The sequence below is a fragment of the Nothoprocta perdicaria genome, unplaced genomic scaffold (assembly GCF_003342845.1).
Source record: "Nothoprocta perdicaria isolate Ctin4 unplaced genomic scaffold, notPer1 scaffold_134, whole genome shotgun sequence".
Classification (NCBI taxonomy): domain Eukaryota; kingdom Metazoa; phylum Chordata; class Aves; order Tinamiformes; family Tinamidae; genus Nothoprocta; species Nothoprocta perdicaria.
In genome coordinates this window covers 2,189,334-2,208,174 of record NW_020454472.1, presented here as the reverse complement: position 1 = coordinate 2,208,174, position 18,841 = coordinate 2,189,334, and the positions used below count along the sequence as shown (strand labels likewise).

Below are 18,841 nucleotides of genomic sequence, written 5' to 3'. Positions count from 1 at the left end.
TTTTTTTTTTTTTTGCCCACCCCTATCAGCCCTTAGATTGTTACCCTGGTCTTCAGGACTTAAATCCACTGCAATTGTGTTATTGCTAGTGAAGATTGCCTCCCCTAAGAGCAGTCTCTTCACAAGTTAGCTAATGATGTTTTTATTAGCATATATTTTGGTTCATGATGCCCCAAGTAGCTTCTAATTACAATGGTTTGTTTGAATAGCTGGGGTGGCTGCCAGCTTTCCATTTTGCCAGCTGAAGAATATTGCAGACTAGTTACGGAGCCTGAGGGCTATGGTACCTGGGCAGGAATATATATGTAGGTCCTTCTAAAATTTACTGTATTTAACTCTGGGATGTTTTGTTTAAGAAAAGGAACCGCACGTGCTTGAGCTCAGTTTGAACCCTGAATTAGTTTCAGGATGGGGGGGRGGGGGAGCTGTTGGTTGTTGACTTTCTGTTGTTGTTTTTTTTCTTTCTTGTTGTTTCATTTCCAGTAAAAGACCAGTAGAGATATCAACAGCATTTTACAGTCCTCCCTGAGTTTCGATAGCTGTCCTGATGGTCGAACAGGGGCACAGGGTCAGGAAGGCCGGTGTGTGCAGCAGTCCTGATCGGGTTTCTCCTGAGCTGGCAGTTAGGGGTGATACCTAAAGTGTAATATCTAAAGTGCTCCTTAAAGGGGAAGTGGCAGGCCACAACGGCAGGGATTTGGGTGAGAGGAGGGATAGGGCCTTGCTGTCTGGGAGCAGCAGAACCATTGGAAATGGTTCAGCTGTGACATCCAATTGCATCGACTTGACTTCTCTCCAAAAGCAAAACCCTGTACCTGAGTATTTTGGGGCTTGCTGTGTGGATTCTGCCTCAGACGAGAACAGGTCAACAATTCTTAGCCTTGCTAACCTAATCATTTAGCTCACAGATGTTTCCACTGAAACTAGACTGTCCTGAGGGGGCTTAGCAAGTACAGATGACTTGAGTTACTTGTGCAATAAAAACAGCCTTCATTTTGCCCTATGGTTTCATCTGAGTGACAGTGATGGCAACCCACAGCTTAGTGTGCACCCAATGCAAGGATTTCCCTTGAGAAGCAGATTGTGTCGGGGAAAAAAATACCCCAGGTAATAAAATACTGTATTATATCCAATAGGGGAAATACTGTATTATATCCAATAGGGGCTTTCATGCACAATGTGTTTCCCTTCACTCTTTGCCAGCTGGGAATTTTGGGAACTTTGTATCCCTCCCTTTACTGCTTCTGTGTGAGAAGCCTGTATTTCATGATAATCTACTTGATGTTTCTGGCTTTTTCTTTTGCATCTCTTCACACACACCAGCTTTTCTGTTTACTGGCAGCCACTGCCTCRGAGAAGAGGAGAACGGGGCACTCCTGCCCCAGGCTGGGCGGAGCATCAGGCAGCGGCTCGAGAGCCGTGGGATCCGGAATGCCGGCGGGACAAGGCCCCGCTGCAGGGCTGCGCTGAGAGGACACAGTGGTGGCGGTTTCTCACTCCTCCCATGTGGGCACTTAGCTGACCTGGCCACAGAAGCAGGTGTTGGGCCTCAGCACTTAGTAGCATTGGTACAGTTGTGGGTTGGGGTGTGTATTTTTGTGGAGTTTTTTGCCCATGTGAGCCACTGGCATAGGGCCAGGAGCTGCTGAGGGGTCTGGCCTGGCCACTTGGATGCTGCGTACATAGTCAGAGAGCAGCTTGTAAAAAATGGGATTGAAACGTAGTCCAAGGCTTGGATAAGCACCGCGTGGAAACGCTCCAGCTTTATTCCGCCGCTGGTGCTCGCCAGCCCCGTGCCCGCTCCCTGTGGCTCTGTGCAGCTCACCCTTTCCCGCTGTGCCCATAGGGATTGCCTATATGTTAAGCCATATGGGAGCCCCCAGAGGGGCCGTGGGTGCCGTCACCCCCAGCCGAGAAGCCGAAGGGAGGCAGCAGCGGCCGGCGGGACCCAGGGCAGGGGCAGGGCAGCCCCGGGTGGCCGAGTGGCTGCGCGGGCTCTGCGGGCCCAGGCCCCAGGCTGCTTGCGGCGGCAAAATGTTGTAGAGCTTTTATATAGGTGGTAAATTATTGACTGCTCTTGGTTATTTTATTTTATTTTATTTTATTTTATTTTATTTTATTTTATTTTATTTTATTTTATTTTATTTTATTTTATTTTATTTTATTTTATTTTATTNTTATTTTATTTTATTTTATTTTATTTTATTTTATTTTATTTTATTTTATTTTATTTTATTTTATTTTATTTTATTTTATTTTATTTTATTTTATTTTACTTTTTATTTTACTTTTTATTTTACTTTTTATTTTACTTTTTATTTTACTTTTTATTTTACTTTTTATTTTACTTTTTATTTTACTTTTTATTTTTTATTTTATTTTATTTTTTATTTTATTTTATTTTTTATTTTATTTTATTTTTTATTTTATTTTATTTTTTATTTTATTTTATTTTTTATTTTATTTTATTTTATTTTTTATTTTATTTTATTTTTTATTTTATTTTATTTTTTATTTTATTTTTTATTTTTTATTTTATTTTTTATTTTATTCACTTTGAAAGCGCAAAGCTTCTGCTGACTTCAATGAGATAGCGAGATGTGGGGTTGCAGAACCCCCCAATATTGCTGGAGTCAGACCAGAGCCACTGCTGCCCTCTGGTCGTATTGAACTTGCCTGTACACAGAGTAGGACTAAATTTATGCTCGCTGATGCAGGACTGTAAAGACTGTGTCTCCCTAGTCAGACCTTGAGAGAAAAAGGGGACTGGCTTTCCGAGRAAATTTCCTAACAGGCTTGTGGCCTCAAAACCTCTTCCTTAGAGGTAGAGAGAGTGAACTGAAAATGCAAAATGAAAGCAGGGCTGGCAGGGTGCAAGTAAAAGATGCCCTGCACCTGGTTTAGCATTTCAGCAATCCGTGTGAAACTTGCCCTATGCCATATAGGATGCTGTAGGGAAGAGTCATAAAGACTGCACCAAGTTACACAAGTCACTCGTTTTGTTATTCGCTATGTGTGTATCTGTTCAAGCAGGTTCTTTATTTACAGTGGAGTGGCCCTTTCAGCCTGAATACAGCTGCTGAATTGGACAGTCTTCCCCTAAAATTTAGCTGTTGCAATGTATGGGTTAGCAAGCTCAGCCGTGCGAGTCGCCATCAGACCCTACGGAAGCAGAAGAGCCTAATGGGTGCTGGGAATGGATCYGGATTCTCTGGTTGTCACCTTGGCACTTAGGTGCAAATTGTCAGGCTGGATTTGGCTGCTGAAGGAGATGGAGCTTTAAACCTTCCGTCTTTGGTGAGCTGCTAGTGATAGTTGCTCGTGGTGCAGTGTCGAGAAGGACACTGTGGAAAATGGTAGGATGAAGGATGAAGCAGTAGGAGGAGAATCAGTGGTATAAATAGCAAGTGCCTGCACCCTGTGACTCATAAGAAAAATGTGTGGTGTAAAGTTATGGATGATTTTTGGAAATAGGGAAGGAAAGCAGCCTGTGAATACTAATCAGGGGGTGGCAATGCAGCCGTGAGAAAGGGAGAAGTGCCATTAATGCTGCTTAGGGTCTGAAATGCTTGGTGCAAATCGGGTCAGCAGCAGGCAGGACAGGTGAGCCCAGCCCGGACCAGATGCCGAGAAAGGTGCCCTCTGGTCAGCTCAGCTGGAAAGGGAGAGAGCCTGGCAAAGGCAAGACTGCAGCCGCGGGCAACCGCCGGGAGCCTGGCCGGGAGCCCCTGCGGGCTGGGAAGGAGGCTGGGAAGCTGCCACAGAGGAGCAGTGGGGAGAAAGGCGCGAGGGGCCTCGGGCGCTTTCCCGAGTCTTCAACTGCTCCCATTCTCCCCGTTTGCTTGGGAATTATTGGATACAGAGATACTGAACCAGCAAATTGAGGCTAGGGAGACTGGAGCTTATGGAAGGTCATCCCGGGAGATTTAATTTTGGGAACTGCTTTTTTGTGTGTCGCTTGTTTTCGGCTTCTGTCCCACATTTGGTCCTTGGCAGGTGAAAAATGTGCACATTAGGATCCTGCATCCATTTAATTAATTTTGCATTACTCTCTCTTTTTCTTTTTTCCCTTTAGGTAATTAGGCCAGAAAAAGAGAAAAAAAACCCTGCTCTATTATTTGCATAACATTTTTACTGATAGTTTTGTGATCTTTGAAAACGCATACTCATAAGGCACATTTGCTAAGAGTGTGTTATTAATGGGGACAGTTATTTTCAAGTACAATTCTTCCATCCTGGCTGATTCACTCCGCGTTGCAGAGCGTCGAACTCTGTTTTGTCAGGGACAGCAGTGATTTCTGTTGGTATTTGCTACTCGCTCACTTTCAGGTTACACTGAACTATTTCAAAGTACAACAGAACAGGGACATCACAGTTCTGCCAACAACTACCGAGTCCGTGGTGCTTTTGGAGGCAYTGGCTTTTCTGAGGCTGCTGTGCAGTGTTTTCCCCTCCCTCCTTGCGAGCTCTCAAGGCGTTGGAGTGTTTAAGTAGGTGACTCTGGTTCASGTGGCAGAGCAGCTTTCCCTCCTGTGTGCTGCACCTCTGCTCGCCCCTTGCCTCCTGACAGGAGGAACGGGCCCAGTGCTTTCATTCRGTGTGTTTGTTACTGGAAAGCAACATGCTGCTCGAGTGCTTAATTCTCACCAAAATGGCATTTAAAAATATCTCCCGAAATCTTTTAAAAGAAGTTCTTTGTTTTGGCATTTACCAGCACTGATTAAAATGATTACTGCTTTCATTCCAGGAGAAAAGGGGTAAAAAATGACTGTGGAAATCGGGTGCATCTGCAAAGATGTGCACAAAGCAATTCTGCAAGTGTGGAGCTATGGGGGTTTGGCTTGGATGTGAATGTGAATCTAGCTGCTTCTGGTCCTATCTTTCCTCCTTTTTCTCCAGACTTTCTCATTCCATCCTTCTAGCTCAGGCTGGGGCTGCTCTGACGCACAGTGAGCTAGTCTGGGAATCCATCTAATCCATCTAAATAGGCCTACCAAAAATATGTTAGTTTACATTCAAATTCCTTTAAAAACTCCTTGTTCAGCATCCAGTACAAGAGGGGTTTTTTGTTCATATTTTTCCCCTATGCCACTAACATTGGCAATACTCATCAACGAAACAGATGCTATGGAAAGGATTCATGTCATCTGGAAGTGACAGGTGAGGAAGAACTTCTTYCCTGTGAGGGTGCCAGAGCCCTGGCACAGGCTGCCCAGGGAGGCTGTGGAGTCTCCTTCTCTGGAGATCTTCCAAACCCGCCTGGATGCYGCCCTGTGCCCCGTGCCCTGGGTGTCCCTGCTTGAGTGGGAAAGTTGGACTAGATGATCTCTAGAGGTCCCTTCCAACTTTTACTATTCTGTGATCCACTCAAAAGAACAACAGGGAGAAATTCCCAGGAAGCTGGGCAGGTTCTTCCTGAGCTCTCCAGGCCAGCACGAATGGCATTCAAAGCATGTGCGTTTGCCTTCCCAGCCTGCCTGGGAAGCGTGGTTACGTTTATCTGAGAGCTCTTTGTCAGCTCGTGAATGCCCTGTAATCTAGGTTAAAGCCAAGGCAGTGACATGTTTTTCCAGAAGTTTACAGGCTGGGAGGGGTTTGTATACACAGTGAAAAGTCAGATCTACCCTGCACAAATATGCTCCCTAATATTCAGGGTGCTTTAACGTAGCACACGGGCAACTTCGGCAGTGGACTGGGAGGCTGAAAATTCTGGAATTTATTGCACTTAACAGGTCCTAAAGCCACTCCAGGAAACACACATCTGCTCAGCTTGCACGAGAGCCTTTTCCTCAGCCCTAGCCTCCTGATGGATGTCCCTTTCTTACTCATGTGCCTTCCTGCTGGTTTCTCCTATTAACGAGCTCTGTGACCTGCCTCTCTCCGCAGCACCTGGGAGCAGCCGCCTGTGTGTCGGGGTTGGTTGGGGTGTAGCGGGCGCCCGCGCTCCCCGACCTTGAGCCAGAACGCGTGAGCTCTGAGGAGCACCTCACAACCAGGCACGTGGTGCCAAACTACAACACCAAAAAAAATTAGGGGTGAAATAAAGGGAAATAGCATTTCTGCTTGCTTTTGCCGTAAAAAAAAAAACTTCAGAGTTAGGACTGAATGAACATGATGGGCAAATGATGGGGAACGTGCACATCCTGGAGCTGCTGTTGGAAGCTTCCTTGATACTTGTGCTGCCTAAGTCTCACTGGCCAGTTTATAAGGACAGTTGTGAGGCAAAATTATGTCTTGCTGTAAATCTGCAGGGGTGGGAATGCAGCACACGGGTCCGTGCCCATTCACAGCTTTATCAGGCCCTAGCAGCACATTTGAGTTAGGGGTTGACCCTGGTTAGTCCGGGTAGCCACAGCTTTATATGGAGATTTTACAGATCACTCTCTGTGCAAACAAAAATGTGCAAAATGGCTCTGTAAATACAGTGAGACTAAATGTATTTAGCAAGAAAGACTTTTTGTTTGGTGGCCTTAAGTATAGATGCAGGTGAATCAGCAGAAATGCTTATTGATTGCCTGTCAGTGTGTGATTATAAGCTCAAATTCTAAACCAGCTGCTTAGCCATGGCAAACTATGAGATTTATGCTGCTTGTTGGCAAGCTGTTTTTTAAAGTAAACGTGTTGATTGCTTTTTTTTTTTTTAAGGTTGTTTCCCTTGGGGAGGAGGAAAGATGAAGAGACACTTAATTTACCAGAATCTGTGGTTTTCAAAATGCATATTATAGCTGAGGATATCTAAAATTGACAGGTGCTAGTAGCCTTTTTAGAAGTTACTTTTATCTGAGTGATTTGCTGCCTTTTATAAAACTCAGCCCCAAGCTGAATGCAGTGCAATACAACTAAAATGCAAACGTTTCCTTTTYACCTGTGTCAGACGTTCATATTGTCAGGTATGGCTCCAAATACAGGYGAATTTCACATGAAAACTTCTGTTCACGGTCCAAACATTGTAACGAAAAAGATGCATTGAACAAGGAAGTGCAAATYAGGTAACTGCAGTGGGATGGAGAGCACCAGGAGATAAGGGAGGTCTGTTTCTGTGGGATTTAAGGAGAATAAGACATTGGCAGCCACCAAAGAGGGCTCTTCTCTTTTGGATGAAAGTTTGTGGTCCATTTGTCTTATGTTTTTGTGACCTGGCAAAATGTGRTTTATTGCTCTGATTTGTTCATGTTGTTCTTTCTTCCCGGGGGGGATTTGCTTTAACAGTTTCATTCTCTGGCTCCAATGTACTACAGAGGTTCAGCAGCAGCTGTGATAGTTTATGATATCACCAAGCAGGTAAGACTTTCACTGTTTCCATATGCTGCCTGCTCCACCTGGATTTTGTGGATTTTGACTCAAACTTCATTAGCTCAAACTATAGAAGCACTTATTTGCTAATTCCTGTTCATGAGTCGTTTGTGTGGATTTGAATGCATGTTCCTAGCTGCCTCAAAAATTTTAATATAAAGCACTATGTTATTTAAAATTTCTCCAGACAAAGCTTAGAGACTACTTTTCAGAGAAGTTGCTTTGAACTTCCTCTGACTACGTAGGCAGCATGATACTTTGCAATAGCCCTTCTCCAATAGCTAATATTTTCTGAATGAAATTGAATTTTTACTACAAAAAGCAGCTAGACGCTTATTAGCTGCACAAAAATTCTGTTGTTCACCTATTACTGCTTCTAAAATTAATAATTTTAAAGTACACGTATAGTCTTACGACTGCAGTGAGAAACTGAGGTCTTCCATGGCTGCTTTATTTTGAAAAGCAGTACTGAAGTAATAAGTCTCTGACCTTTTCTCAACAATATTAGTCTGGAATTAAAGTTGTATTTTCAGCTCATAAACAGTTTTTTGCTCATTTTTCAGACAGAGGAGGCTGGGAAGCTCTAACTGTACTCAGTTTTCACTGCTTTCAAAAGAATTTCCCACTGATTAAGTTGAGTTAGAGGAGGCATTGACAGAGGGATGATCGAGATGGTTCACGTATATTTTTTTATGCTTTCCTGCAAATTAAATTATTTATTAGTAGGCAGAGAGGGCAGAGTTRGGTCTGTGGGGTGTAAGTGGAAGGACCTGTTGCTGATGATGGTGACCGCTGCTGCGCCCTGGTGCTCTTGCAACTGCCAAGAAAGCAGGAGGAAGACAGAAGCATCTGATAGGTTTTTTTCTTTTTAATTTAAATAGTTGCTAGCCTGATAGTTAATCTTGTAAAGCATTATAAGGACTGAGCTGTGTACTGTAAACTGTCACCTAGCTCTTTGGTTAGAATAAATTGAGATTTACCAGGCCACAGCTGGAAATGCTGGTGGAGGTCACAGCCCCGTGGATGCTGCTGACAGGGTGACAGGGGCAGAGATGATAATCCACTGCCTGGAAATTAAAAGCAGACAAGTGAAGCTCACATTAACAGTGAAAGAAACTAGCTACTAGMCAACCATGAATGAACTGAGTGGTTTCTTCAGAAGAGAAAATTTACAAGTCAGCATTTATTTATTAAGAAATTTTTAGGTTCAAGCAGGAATTAATTTGAGGAAATCTCATGACTTGAAGTTTGAGAAACAGATTATATAGCTGCCATGATCCTCTTTTGGTCTTGTGATCTATGAGATTATCATTGCATTAAGACCATCAAAGCTGGGTTCTTCTAACTTTAAGGGAAGGGGGAGGGGAAAAAAAAAAGAAGGAAATGAAGCTATTAGCCTTTCTTTTTTTTTTTTTTTTTAATTTACTTTTTCTCATTTAGGATTCCTTTCATACTTTGAAGAAATGGGTGAAAGAGCTAAAAGAACATGGTCCTGAAAATATTGTAATGGCCATTGCTGGAAACAAATGTGATCTTTCAGATATCAGGTAATACATCATCTGCTGTCATTACTTTAATTGTTGCTTGTATTTACAGGTAAGTTTTCTTTATTGTTCCCACAGTAATGTTTTGGTCTTCTGTACTGAGCCTTTTCTAAGGGCAGTCATCGTGTCAATGTGTTTGCTCTCAGAGACGTACAGTTATTCCTCACCAGCAGCCCTGCACTGTATTTGTGCTGTCTCTACCCTTCAGGTGCTGAAAAATGGAAAATGCTTCTTCCCCACCCCCCTTTTTTTCTTCATTCGTGTTAAAAGGTGCAGCAATCTTTGGCTTGAGTCCCACGTGTAAAGCAAAGAACTTGCTGAGTAAATAATGGGAGAGCTAGATTCAATCCTCCTGCAAACAGACCAAGGTGATGCTCTCTGTGATGTGTTTGAAGCAGATTTGCTCTTCTACTTGTTAGCTCTGTTTGGGATTTGTGTTTGTCCTCTCTGGAAACGGAAGCCYGCTCCGCTGTACTGGAGGAGCCCTTTGTGGCAGGCCACAACTTCCTTTTGTTTCTTGTTCCCTCCCTGAGTGTAGTGGCCACATTTGGTACTTAGGACCTYGCAGACTCTTGTTATGGTTCAAATATATTCCCCTACCATTTTATAACCTTTATTTTGACCTAGGTTCACCACAGCCCTGAGGCATGGGGGTATYTTCAAGTATTTGATATGGTGCTTTTTTGAATCAAGACCATATGGATAGGCCTGTGTTGGATTCCCCTTTCCCCAACCTGTCACTTATCAATCAACACAAACAACAACAACAAAAAAATTTTACTGCTTTCTGTAAGACCTGAACAAGCCCTGACTCTACAAGAACTTTGGTTTCTCTTGGCCTAAAAGTGGGAGACAGCCTAATGCCATCTCCTACGGGATGGTATGAACAGCTTGTCAACACTGTGAAAGCTGGTCATGTAATATGAGACTAAAAGTTTTTAGATGTGAAATAAGAAGAGAGAATTATAAAAATCTTTAAAAAAAAAAAAAAAAAAGCACAAATTAGAACTTTTGGTTGCCCCAAGGCTCACTTAAAAGTCATTGCTTAAATGTTCTCATAGATGTATTTGCTTGATTAAATCCAGGATGGTAAGTATGGAGGTTGCCACAAATGGCAGTCAGTGCGAATGAATCCACCGCGTGCGTTAAAAGACCATAGTGCYCGGGCAGCAAGCTCTGAAATGCTGCTCTGCCCCAGCCAGGCTTCCAAGGGAACGTGAGAACAAGGTGCCCTGCAAAGCGCTGCCCAGCACTTCCTCCCGAGGAGACCCTTTCACCAGAAGGTTTCCTTCAAGCTGTGTCTGGTGTTAACTGTATAGAGCAAACTATATTATGTGTGATTTGTTTGCTCGTTTCTTCTGGAACTCTATGCAGTCCACACAGCAGTAGTGTTYTCTGACTGCCTTGTGTCTTAAAATTCACTTCGCTAAAATCATTTTAGGTGAAATGTTTCACCAGCTGATCACGTTTTTCTCCAGTGTAGGAAATACTTAGGTTTTTGGGCTCACAGCAAGTAAAAATAAGGTGATGTGGGCACACACAAGTGCAAGCTACTGTTTGAATGCTTTTTTGGCATCTCATTTGGGTTTATAGACCATTTGAATGATGTTTTGCTGGCTACTAGAGAGACAACTACTTTTAAGACCAACATGAATAAAAGCAAAGAGCACAAGTCCCAGTTGATTTGATGCAGCCATCTCTCTCACTACTGGAGATAATGCAAGGAGGAAWGAGTGGAAGCAAAAAGAACTTATTTTCCTGTGGGAAGAGGCTGRCGCTGTTTATTACAATTATTGCTTGTGTTACCCATCTCATTTAGCACCTAAAATTTGCGATTGAGCTGCCAAGATAGATTTGGGAGGCTGGGGATTCATGCTGCTTTTCTCAGTGTTGTTAATAGGCTATCAGCAGGTCTTGGCACTCTATCGAAATAAATTTCTTCCCTGACTTTGAAGGAATTTCTACTGGTGGACAGAAATTTTGATGAATATGAATCTTCATCTTTGGTATTAACTCTAGTGTTGTTGAGTGCTTGGCATATTTTTAAATAACAGTCTCTTCCTCTGACAAGTCGCTGAAAAATATGCTCCGAGAAAGGAGCTGAGACTTGAATATTAAAAGGCTGCAAGAATTCCAAGTATTTTTTGAGCACTACAGAAGTCAATCAATCATGACGAAAACAGAGAAGTGTTTTTCCTTCATAAAAACTTTTCTGACTTACCCTGTTGCCCTGGATCGGTACCATCCTAACACCCCAGTGAAGGTTCTTGCCTCCGTGCTGCTTCACCCTGCTTTGTGTTTATTCATTTCTTGGCTTAGAACTTGGGCTTTTGTGCTTTTTCTTTCRTGCAGAGGAGAAGCTCAGCAATGTTGACATCCAGGTTACGATAACTGCCTTTGATGTGTGGGGCCTTCGGCCCTGGCAGCACTGCCTGTCGTGCTTATTGCCCACTTGCCGTGGCAGCTTACAGGCCTCCATAGAAATACTGGCAGAAAAGGGCTAGGGAGTTTCAAGCTTCCTAAGAGCAGAGCCCTTTGCTGCTGTTTTATCTTTGCCCAGAATTCCGAAGTTTGTTTTCTCCTCTAAATCAGAGCAAGATGAAAGTCCTCGTTACGGAGGCCCAGTGTTTCCCAAATTTCTTTCACTGCTGTGGTTTGAATATTATGTAGTTTGTTCTTTTAATTTGCACRGTCATCAGCAGATGGTGGCACCTTTCACACTAAAGGCCAGGTGCCGTTTCAGAATTAGTAAGGGGAATTCTGCCCTCCCTGTGTCTTTTGCAATAGAAAGATATTTAATAGGAAGAAACAATTACAGGAAATAAGATCTAAATCTAGAAACTGCAGTTGCAGGCTCATTTTTGGAAATCATTTGTAATAAATGAGAGGCAATTATTCTGCCTCTCTACATTTTCTTTTCCTATGAGCAGCAGACCTTTATTTAAAATATCTGCCTCTATAAACTAACTGTGAAATTGCAGTTTGTACTGTCATCAAAGTACCTTATCCTAAATTCTAAGACAGTTGTACTAGGAAGAAGTTGTACTAGGAATGTCAGGACTGCTACCTCACTACAGTGAGTTCACCCACTTGTGGAAACATATGGAAACGGGAATTGCTTTTTTTGTCAGTGTGTTTTACTCAATCTGAGATTAAGGTGTGAGAAATTGCAACTAAGAAACTAATTTATTTCTTTCAAAATTAAGGTTTTTTTTGAAAAACAGTGCTTTATTTTCTTTTTTTTTTTTTGTTAATATTTTCTTTAGGGAGGTTCCTATGAAGGATGCCAAAGAATATGCAGAATCTATAGGTGCAATTGTTGTTGAAACCAGTGCTAAGAATGCTGTTAACATTGAGGAACTCTTTCAAGGAATAAGTAAGTATTTTTTTTTCCAATAATGGCTGTTCAGAGCACATCTGAAAATAACTGTCTGTTTCAGGTCTGTAAGCTACTTTCCCAAGAACGTGAAGAAACCTCATGAGCCAGTAGGATGACTGCTGTTTATACCAATGTAAACTAAGAATAACTTTGAATATGCTAGAACAAAACATAGTAGATAGTATTTACTGATAAGCCTATTCCATTTAATTCTGTATATAAACCCTGGCCAGAACTACCTATTCAGTTTCACACTAAGTCCTCTGTAGAGGAGATACTGTTGATCTTATCATGTTGATAAAACTTCCTTTTGTTGAGAAACGTGCCTGGAGGGCTAAGATAAGTAGAAAAATAGTCTTTGCAGTGGAATCTGGTAAAAATATTTTCTTTTAAACAAGTTGAGAAGGGAGAAGGGGGAAAAAAAAGTCTTAGTTTGCATTCTAGGAATTCCAATTTCAGCCTCTGGCTGAAGTGGGGAGAACTGCAGAACCTTGGCAGTCGGAAGGAACTTCAAGAAGTCTTCAGTGCAATCTGCTCAAAGCAGACGGTAGTGAAGTTCCCTCCTTCAGGCCAGTGATAAAAGATGCTAAGGAGAGAGCTCCCACGATAGACCCCATCTTGAAACTGGCTGACCTGCTGGTAGCCACTGCCCATTGAGTCTGATGCTTCAGCTGCTGTTTGAACTAGCTAGTAGTCAACCTACCTAGACTATAACAGGTGACCAGGATGCTGTAAGAAGAGTGTTGGAAGCTTTAATGAAGCCAAGGTGGAACACATGCATTGCCTTTCCCTCAGTCACAGGTGGCTCAGGTTGATCAGGTGTGCTTTACCCTTGGTAAATCCAGGCTGATGGTTCTTGGTCACCTTCTTCACCTTCCTGTGCTCAAAAATGGCTTCGGGGAGGACTTACTCCATGATTTTTCTAGGGACAGCAGTGAGGCTGACCAGCCTGTAGTTTTCTGACTCATTCTCCTTGGCCTTTTTGAAGATGGTGTGTCACAGGTGCCTTTCTTCAGTCACTGGGGACTTCTCCCAATCTCCACAACCTTTCAGAGGTGACAGAACCTTGGATGTAGCCCATCTGGACCTGCGGGCATTGAGATTTCTTAAGAGAACCCTAACTTGATCCTCTTCCAGTACTAGTGTTTCCTYCCTCAATTGTATTCTAGTGTACAGAGGCCTCAAAGACATCATGTTCTGCTCAATCTCGACTTCACTGATTTCCTTAAATTCTTTTTATTTCCTCTGTCTTCACATATTGATGACAGCTTCACACACTGCCTGAGACCAGACGTGTTCAGGCTTTGCTTTGCACACACACCATGCATCTGAAACAGTTAATGAATGAGAACTGCTATTGCTAGAAGACACTATCTTTCTGTTCCCACTTTAGAAAGAACATGGCTGTCCGCAGGACCTGGTTCTTCCTCGTGATAGTTTACTGATTATCTATATCTGATGGTTGTGAATGTCCTCACAGAGGAACTCCTCCATGCTAGGAAATTAAATAATTAATTTCCATCTTTAATAAGTAAATGCTGCAGTTGGCAGCATACATTGCCCCTAATAACAGATACATTAGATGAAGAAAATCAACTAAATTAAATTTAGTGTGAACTAGATAACTAAGCAAGTGCACTTAATTCCTCAGGCAATTATTTCTATGTTTAGAAATATTTGGTCTCAGTAGATGTACTTGTGACCTTATCAAGAACTCAGAGGAGAGAAAGCAGAGAGTTGGTGGTACATGTTTATGAAGATACAGTGAACACCAAGTGAAAAATGTTTAATTGGCAGGATGGCAGAAAATTGGCAGAATTTTGATATGAACATAGACTGGATAGAGGGCAGGGATAACAACTTCCTCATGTCTTAGGCTATTTCAGTCTTTGTATTTTGGGCTTCAGAGCAGTAGGTTGCATTTTCAAAAAAAATAAGTTGGTCTTTAACCCAAATTAGGTGGCAGCAATTTTGCCTTTTCCATGTGTGAAGATTCTCTGGGGCCGTGTCTTCTGCCCTGGTGACTGGTTTGCTTCATGGGATGCCCCAAGAGTCAGGCTGCAGGTTTAGTTTKGCTTGGGCACTGCCTGGGTGTTTGTGGCTTCTCACTGTGCTTTCCAGAAGGGCACAGTCCTGCTGCCCAGCCTCTTAACGAAGGGGCAGCAATTTCAGCATTCTTAAGTCTTTTTAAGGGAAACAATTAATTCAATACATTGCCTATTTTACAGCCTGGATTTGAGAAGATATTCCAACATGTGTGGAGAATTTCTCCATAACAAAATTTACTGAAATCAATATAATAAACAGGAAAAAGTAGACTAAGTTTTATTTACCTCCCACTTGCATACACTTCATTTCCCAAGGGTATTTTAATGTAATTTTTCTTTTATAAGGTGCTTAACATCTGTTTGTGTCCAAGGAAAATGTGAGCTGAGCGAAATGGCATAACAGGGAAGAAAGAGGAACTATTCTAGGTAATAAGCTAAAATGGAGAGAAAAGGTGGACGAGGTTAAAACAGATAAAACTTAACAAAACTATGGCAATTATAAAGAGACTGTTTTATGTTGCATTATTTTAAAAAGATGTTTGTTTATTTAATAAGTCCCTCAAGATCAGCAGACTGCTTTGAGGTATGTCTTAGTTGCACAATCTCAACACAAATACACTGTTGTTTTTCTTCTCAGGAAACTACAAGATGTGAAGGACTAGAATCAGAGCAAGGCTTGATGTCTGAAAGGGGGGGCAAATCCAAGAGGAAGGGGATTGTGCAGACTTTGTTTGCTAATTTTATTGATGAAGAGGSAGCCTGAGCGATATTGTCAGCCAAGGCAACGCTCTTTGCCCAGGCGAGCTTGCATTAAGCTGCATAATTGAGTGTAACTCCTGACTGGCTGTTGTACCTCTGATTTCAGACAGCAATGTGTGCTCATTACATGGAGCAGCATCTGACTAAAGACTCGTTGTGATTGCTGAATATCACACGGCTGCTTAGTTCTGGTGTGCAAGAAAATAGTATTTTTAGTTCAGTCATATATGGACCACTTGGACTACATTTTTCCCAGTGTCTTTCTTGGAAGGATTTTGAGCCGTAAAAAAAGGCTTAAGACATAAAAATGGCGTAAGATATAGGGTATTTAATGTGTTCCATGAACTCATTTTTTAAGACAAGAGTGTCCATAGGATCAACTGCTACTAATTTCTTTCTTTTTTTTTTTCCAACCTTAGAATAACCATATGCATAGCAGCTTCTTGGAGCTTGCCACTGATCTATACTTCAGCAGCAAAAAATAAACCCCCAAACCCCAGCAAGCCTGCCAGGAACACRTTAAATAGAGCTATGTGTGTGTTGGACAAGTGGGTCACTGCTGCTCTGTCCTGGTCCCACTTGGCCACGAGGGTCAGCGCAGTGAGAGCTGCTCTGTGCCCGGGCAGGCAGCCTTCCCATCCAGCTTGTAGGGAGTGCTCCAGCTTTCCCAAGGGCACTGCAGTGCTGTGGCAATCACGCCCTTGTGATCTCCGGGTACTTGTTCATTTAGCAAATAAATCAAGCCAAATAAGCCCTAGCTCTATTATTCAAGTGCAGTACACACCCAGCTGTTTCTCTTTAGCGTCCGTATATTGTTTATTATCATAGCATGAAGGTGCCCCAGCTGTGAAAGAGAAGATTGCACAAATACATAAGCCASGCTGCGTGTGTGTGTGAGGTGAGAGGGAGCTCACCTCCCGCCCTGGGGTGAGGAGAGGGCTGAGAAGGCCTGTCCTGGGTCGGTGCCACTTTGCCTCAGTATGTCTGGGGATAAAACAGGCACAAAGAAACTGCTGAATGAAATATGAAACAAACAGAGGGATAAGCCAAACTAAAGGATGGCCTTGTGTTAATTTTGAAGTCTGGCACATGCTGGGGGCAAGCGAGCTACCACAGAGGCCAAGAGTGAAGCGCTTCAGTGGCTTCGGTGAGGCCTGGGAGGGAAGAGAGGAAGAGGATTTCCAAACTCTCTTCTGAAGCTGGTGAAGAGTTGTTAGCTCTTGCTGATGCTGGCGTAAGGGAATGTGAGACAGGCCCACGTTGAGATATCCATATAAGAGGATTCTTCCTAGACYAGGCTTCCTAATTAGAGCAGAGAGCTTCTGTCTCGGGATGTAACCTTTCATGAGGTAAATGCTCCGTTAGAAATATGTGAAGCTATTGATTTCTTGATGCCTTGCCAGCAACTCTTATATTGATTATTTAATGTAGCCCAAATGGTTGTTTCCTAGAAATACTGGGAGATTTTAAAAAGAAAACTCTAGAATTTATGGTTTAACAGGTTGTATACTGGAAAAGCTACAGAGGAATGTTTTAAAATGTCTGTCTGTGAGAACTGGGTGTGATCCCTTTCAGCTGAAAAATGCATTTGATCCTTGCACTGACTGACTCAAAACAGATTTGCTTAGATGAATGGAAATGTGGACAGACCATTTCAGAGCTTTGTGAAGGTGAAATACAGTGGTTTTCGTTCTGTTGTCTGTTGATTTATGGATGTTTGTGAAATTCTTTGAAGAAGTCTATGAAAGACCTTTTAAGAAAAGTAAGCTCATTTATTTTTTCTATGCAACAATCCACATCTTCCACATATGCCAATTTTAAGGCAGCCCAAGCTCATAGCTGAATAGGGGCAGTCATCTACCTTGAAAAGATTAAAAAAAAAAAAAAAATCCTACTTTATATAAAATGAACATTTGCTACTCTGTTCTTTATGGCTTTGCTTCCTGTATTCGAGGATTATTTCTCCTCTTGCCTTTAATTTTAATTAATGGAGCTAAACTCACTGGCTCTGGACAATTCTTGAAGTTTAAATTGTAAGGTGCTGAATTTCTCTCCAACCATCTGAGATCTCCTCAACGTAACCTAGCAAACAAGCTAAGAGACCTAAGTTAATTAGAGCAGGATCTCAAAGCAAGGTTGGATCTTCTGTCCTAGTAATTACAGTCATGRGGTATTTTGTTGTTTACTTTGATGGTTGTAAGATCTAAGTCTTCTTTCTTGTTGCAGATTTTAATTACAAGAACAAAATATGGTTGTTGCTCTATCTCTTAGCYGCTTCAGTGTCAGAATTCTACACTTTTTAACTTAAAAATGGAGGAGCAGGTTCCTTTATTAAAATAGTATTAGATATGTTAGAGATATTAAAATCATTAAAACAATTACATATTGTTTAAATATGCAATATCCTTGATGTTGTAAATGTGTTACTTTGGGTGGGAATTTATAGAATAAGGTGCCGATTAGGTGCCCTGTCTCTGTGTCAATTGGGTACTGCAAAAATGGGGAAGAGAGTGGGGAGAAAGGGYTTCCAGCCCTCACCAGTGACATGGGGAACCCCTAAAATACCAGTGAAACTGGTTCCCAAGGATGAAAGGACTGAGGGAGATAAGGAGTGTGACTGTTTCAAGGCCTACAGACATGGAGAGGGCCACGTATGCAAGTGCCAAAGCTGTTGGGTAAGATATGCTGGCCTCCYTGCGCCTTCACAGGCAGCTGTGTTTCAGTGCTAGAGTTTAAGGGGAGCAGTGCTTGGCAAGGGGCTCCCCTTGCTGTAGTACAGATGGCCATTTTAGGAGGAGACTTGGACCACAGTAGGGCTGTCATACCACTGTTGAGGAGGTGTTGCTCTTCCCAGGTTTGGGCTGCCACAGCCCTGTCAGAGCTCTGCCCTGGGGCCCAGCGAAGTGGATTTCTCGCTGTGCACTAATGAAAAAAGCCCCTTTTTCCAGCCCCTAAAACTCAGTGTGGGCAGTTTTCAGAAAGGGAGCAGACAGTGCAGCACTGTGATTCTGTGCTCTAGTACCAGAACTGCAATTACTGCAGTTGTTAATAGGATTGTGCTGCTTTTGGACCAGAATGTGGTWGTCTCGATGTGCCAGCGTGGACCGATATGATAGTGGGTCAGTCACCTGCGTTTTCCTTTCTGTCGCTCACCTACAAGGGCCGGGGGTGTTACAGTCTTGGGCCTGTTTTGTGCAGTCCCGCACAACTCGGTGATGAAACTGGTCTCATTTAAAAACAAGCATGCAACCCCCCTCAGAGCTGGATTGTCCTGATTGTCCTCATGTCCTGAGGATGTAGCAGCTTACAGCTAGAGCACCACCCTGGAATGGAAACAGAGAGCACACGGAGAAGTCCGGATGAGTTTGGCTTTGCAGCTGGAGCCTACTGCTGCACCTGGCTCCTCTGATTTTTTTATTTTCCAAGTTCTTCCTGCAGAGCTGTTGCCCAGTGCCTGTTGTCCCTCTTGCTTCCTGCTCCAGTTCTCATTTTTCTGTCTTCCCTTTTTGTTAAGCTCTTGTTTCACCCTCTTATTTCCCAGTGTCTTTGTCCCTGGCTCTCACAGAGCACCAACTCCCAGAGTGCTGATTAATCTCTTTCCATTAACAAGTCTCCAATTCAATAGCAGCAGTTGGATCCCCACCAAGCATTTGGAGAAGGCTCTGACCTTCACTCTGAACTGCCTCAGACATGCCAGAAAGAAAAGATACAATTGATTTAGTGCTTCCCACCTGTTAATGTGGATATTTCACTTCAGAGCCTTGACAATTTCGGTAATCCTGTCTTTGAGCAGTCCCTGGTGATTTACTTTACTATAT

The 18,841-nt window shown here is 42.7% G+C and overlaps 1 protein-coding gene across 5 annotated transcripts in view; it reads left to right on the top strand.

Annotated features, from left to right (window-relative positions):
* RAB31 (RAB31, member RAS oncogene family) overlaps positions 1–18,841 on the top strand; it is a 56,236-nt gene that overhangs the window by 29,164 nt on the left and 8,231 nt on the right. For 3 of the 5 annotated variants that reach the window (XM_026033847.1, XM_026033846.1, XM_026033848.1), the window contains 3 exons: positions 7,210–7,281; positions 8,734–8,840; positions 12,104–12,213. In XM_026033847.1, the coding sequence (XP_025889632.1) occupies positions 7,210–7,281; positions 8,734–8,840; positions 12,104–12,213 (289 nt within the window). Of the gene's footprint in view, positions 1–7,209; positions 7,282–8,733; positions 8,841–12,103; positions 12,214–12,277; positions 12,373–14,901; positions 15,199–18,841 lie in introns of those variants that run through there. The other 2 variants (XM_026033849.1, XM_026033850.1) reach the window with 2 other exon arrangements.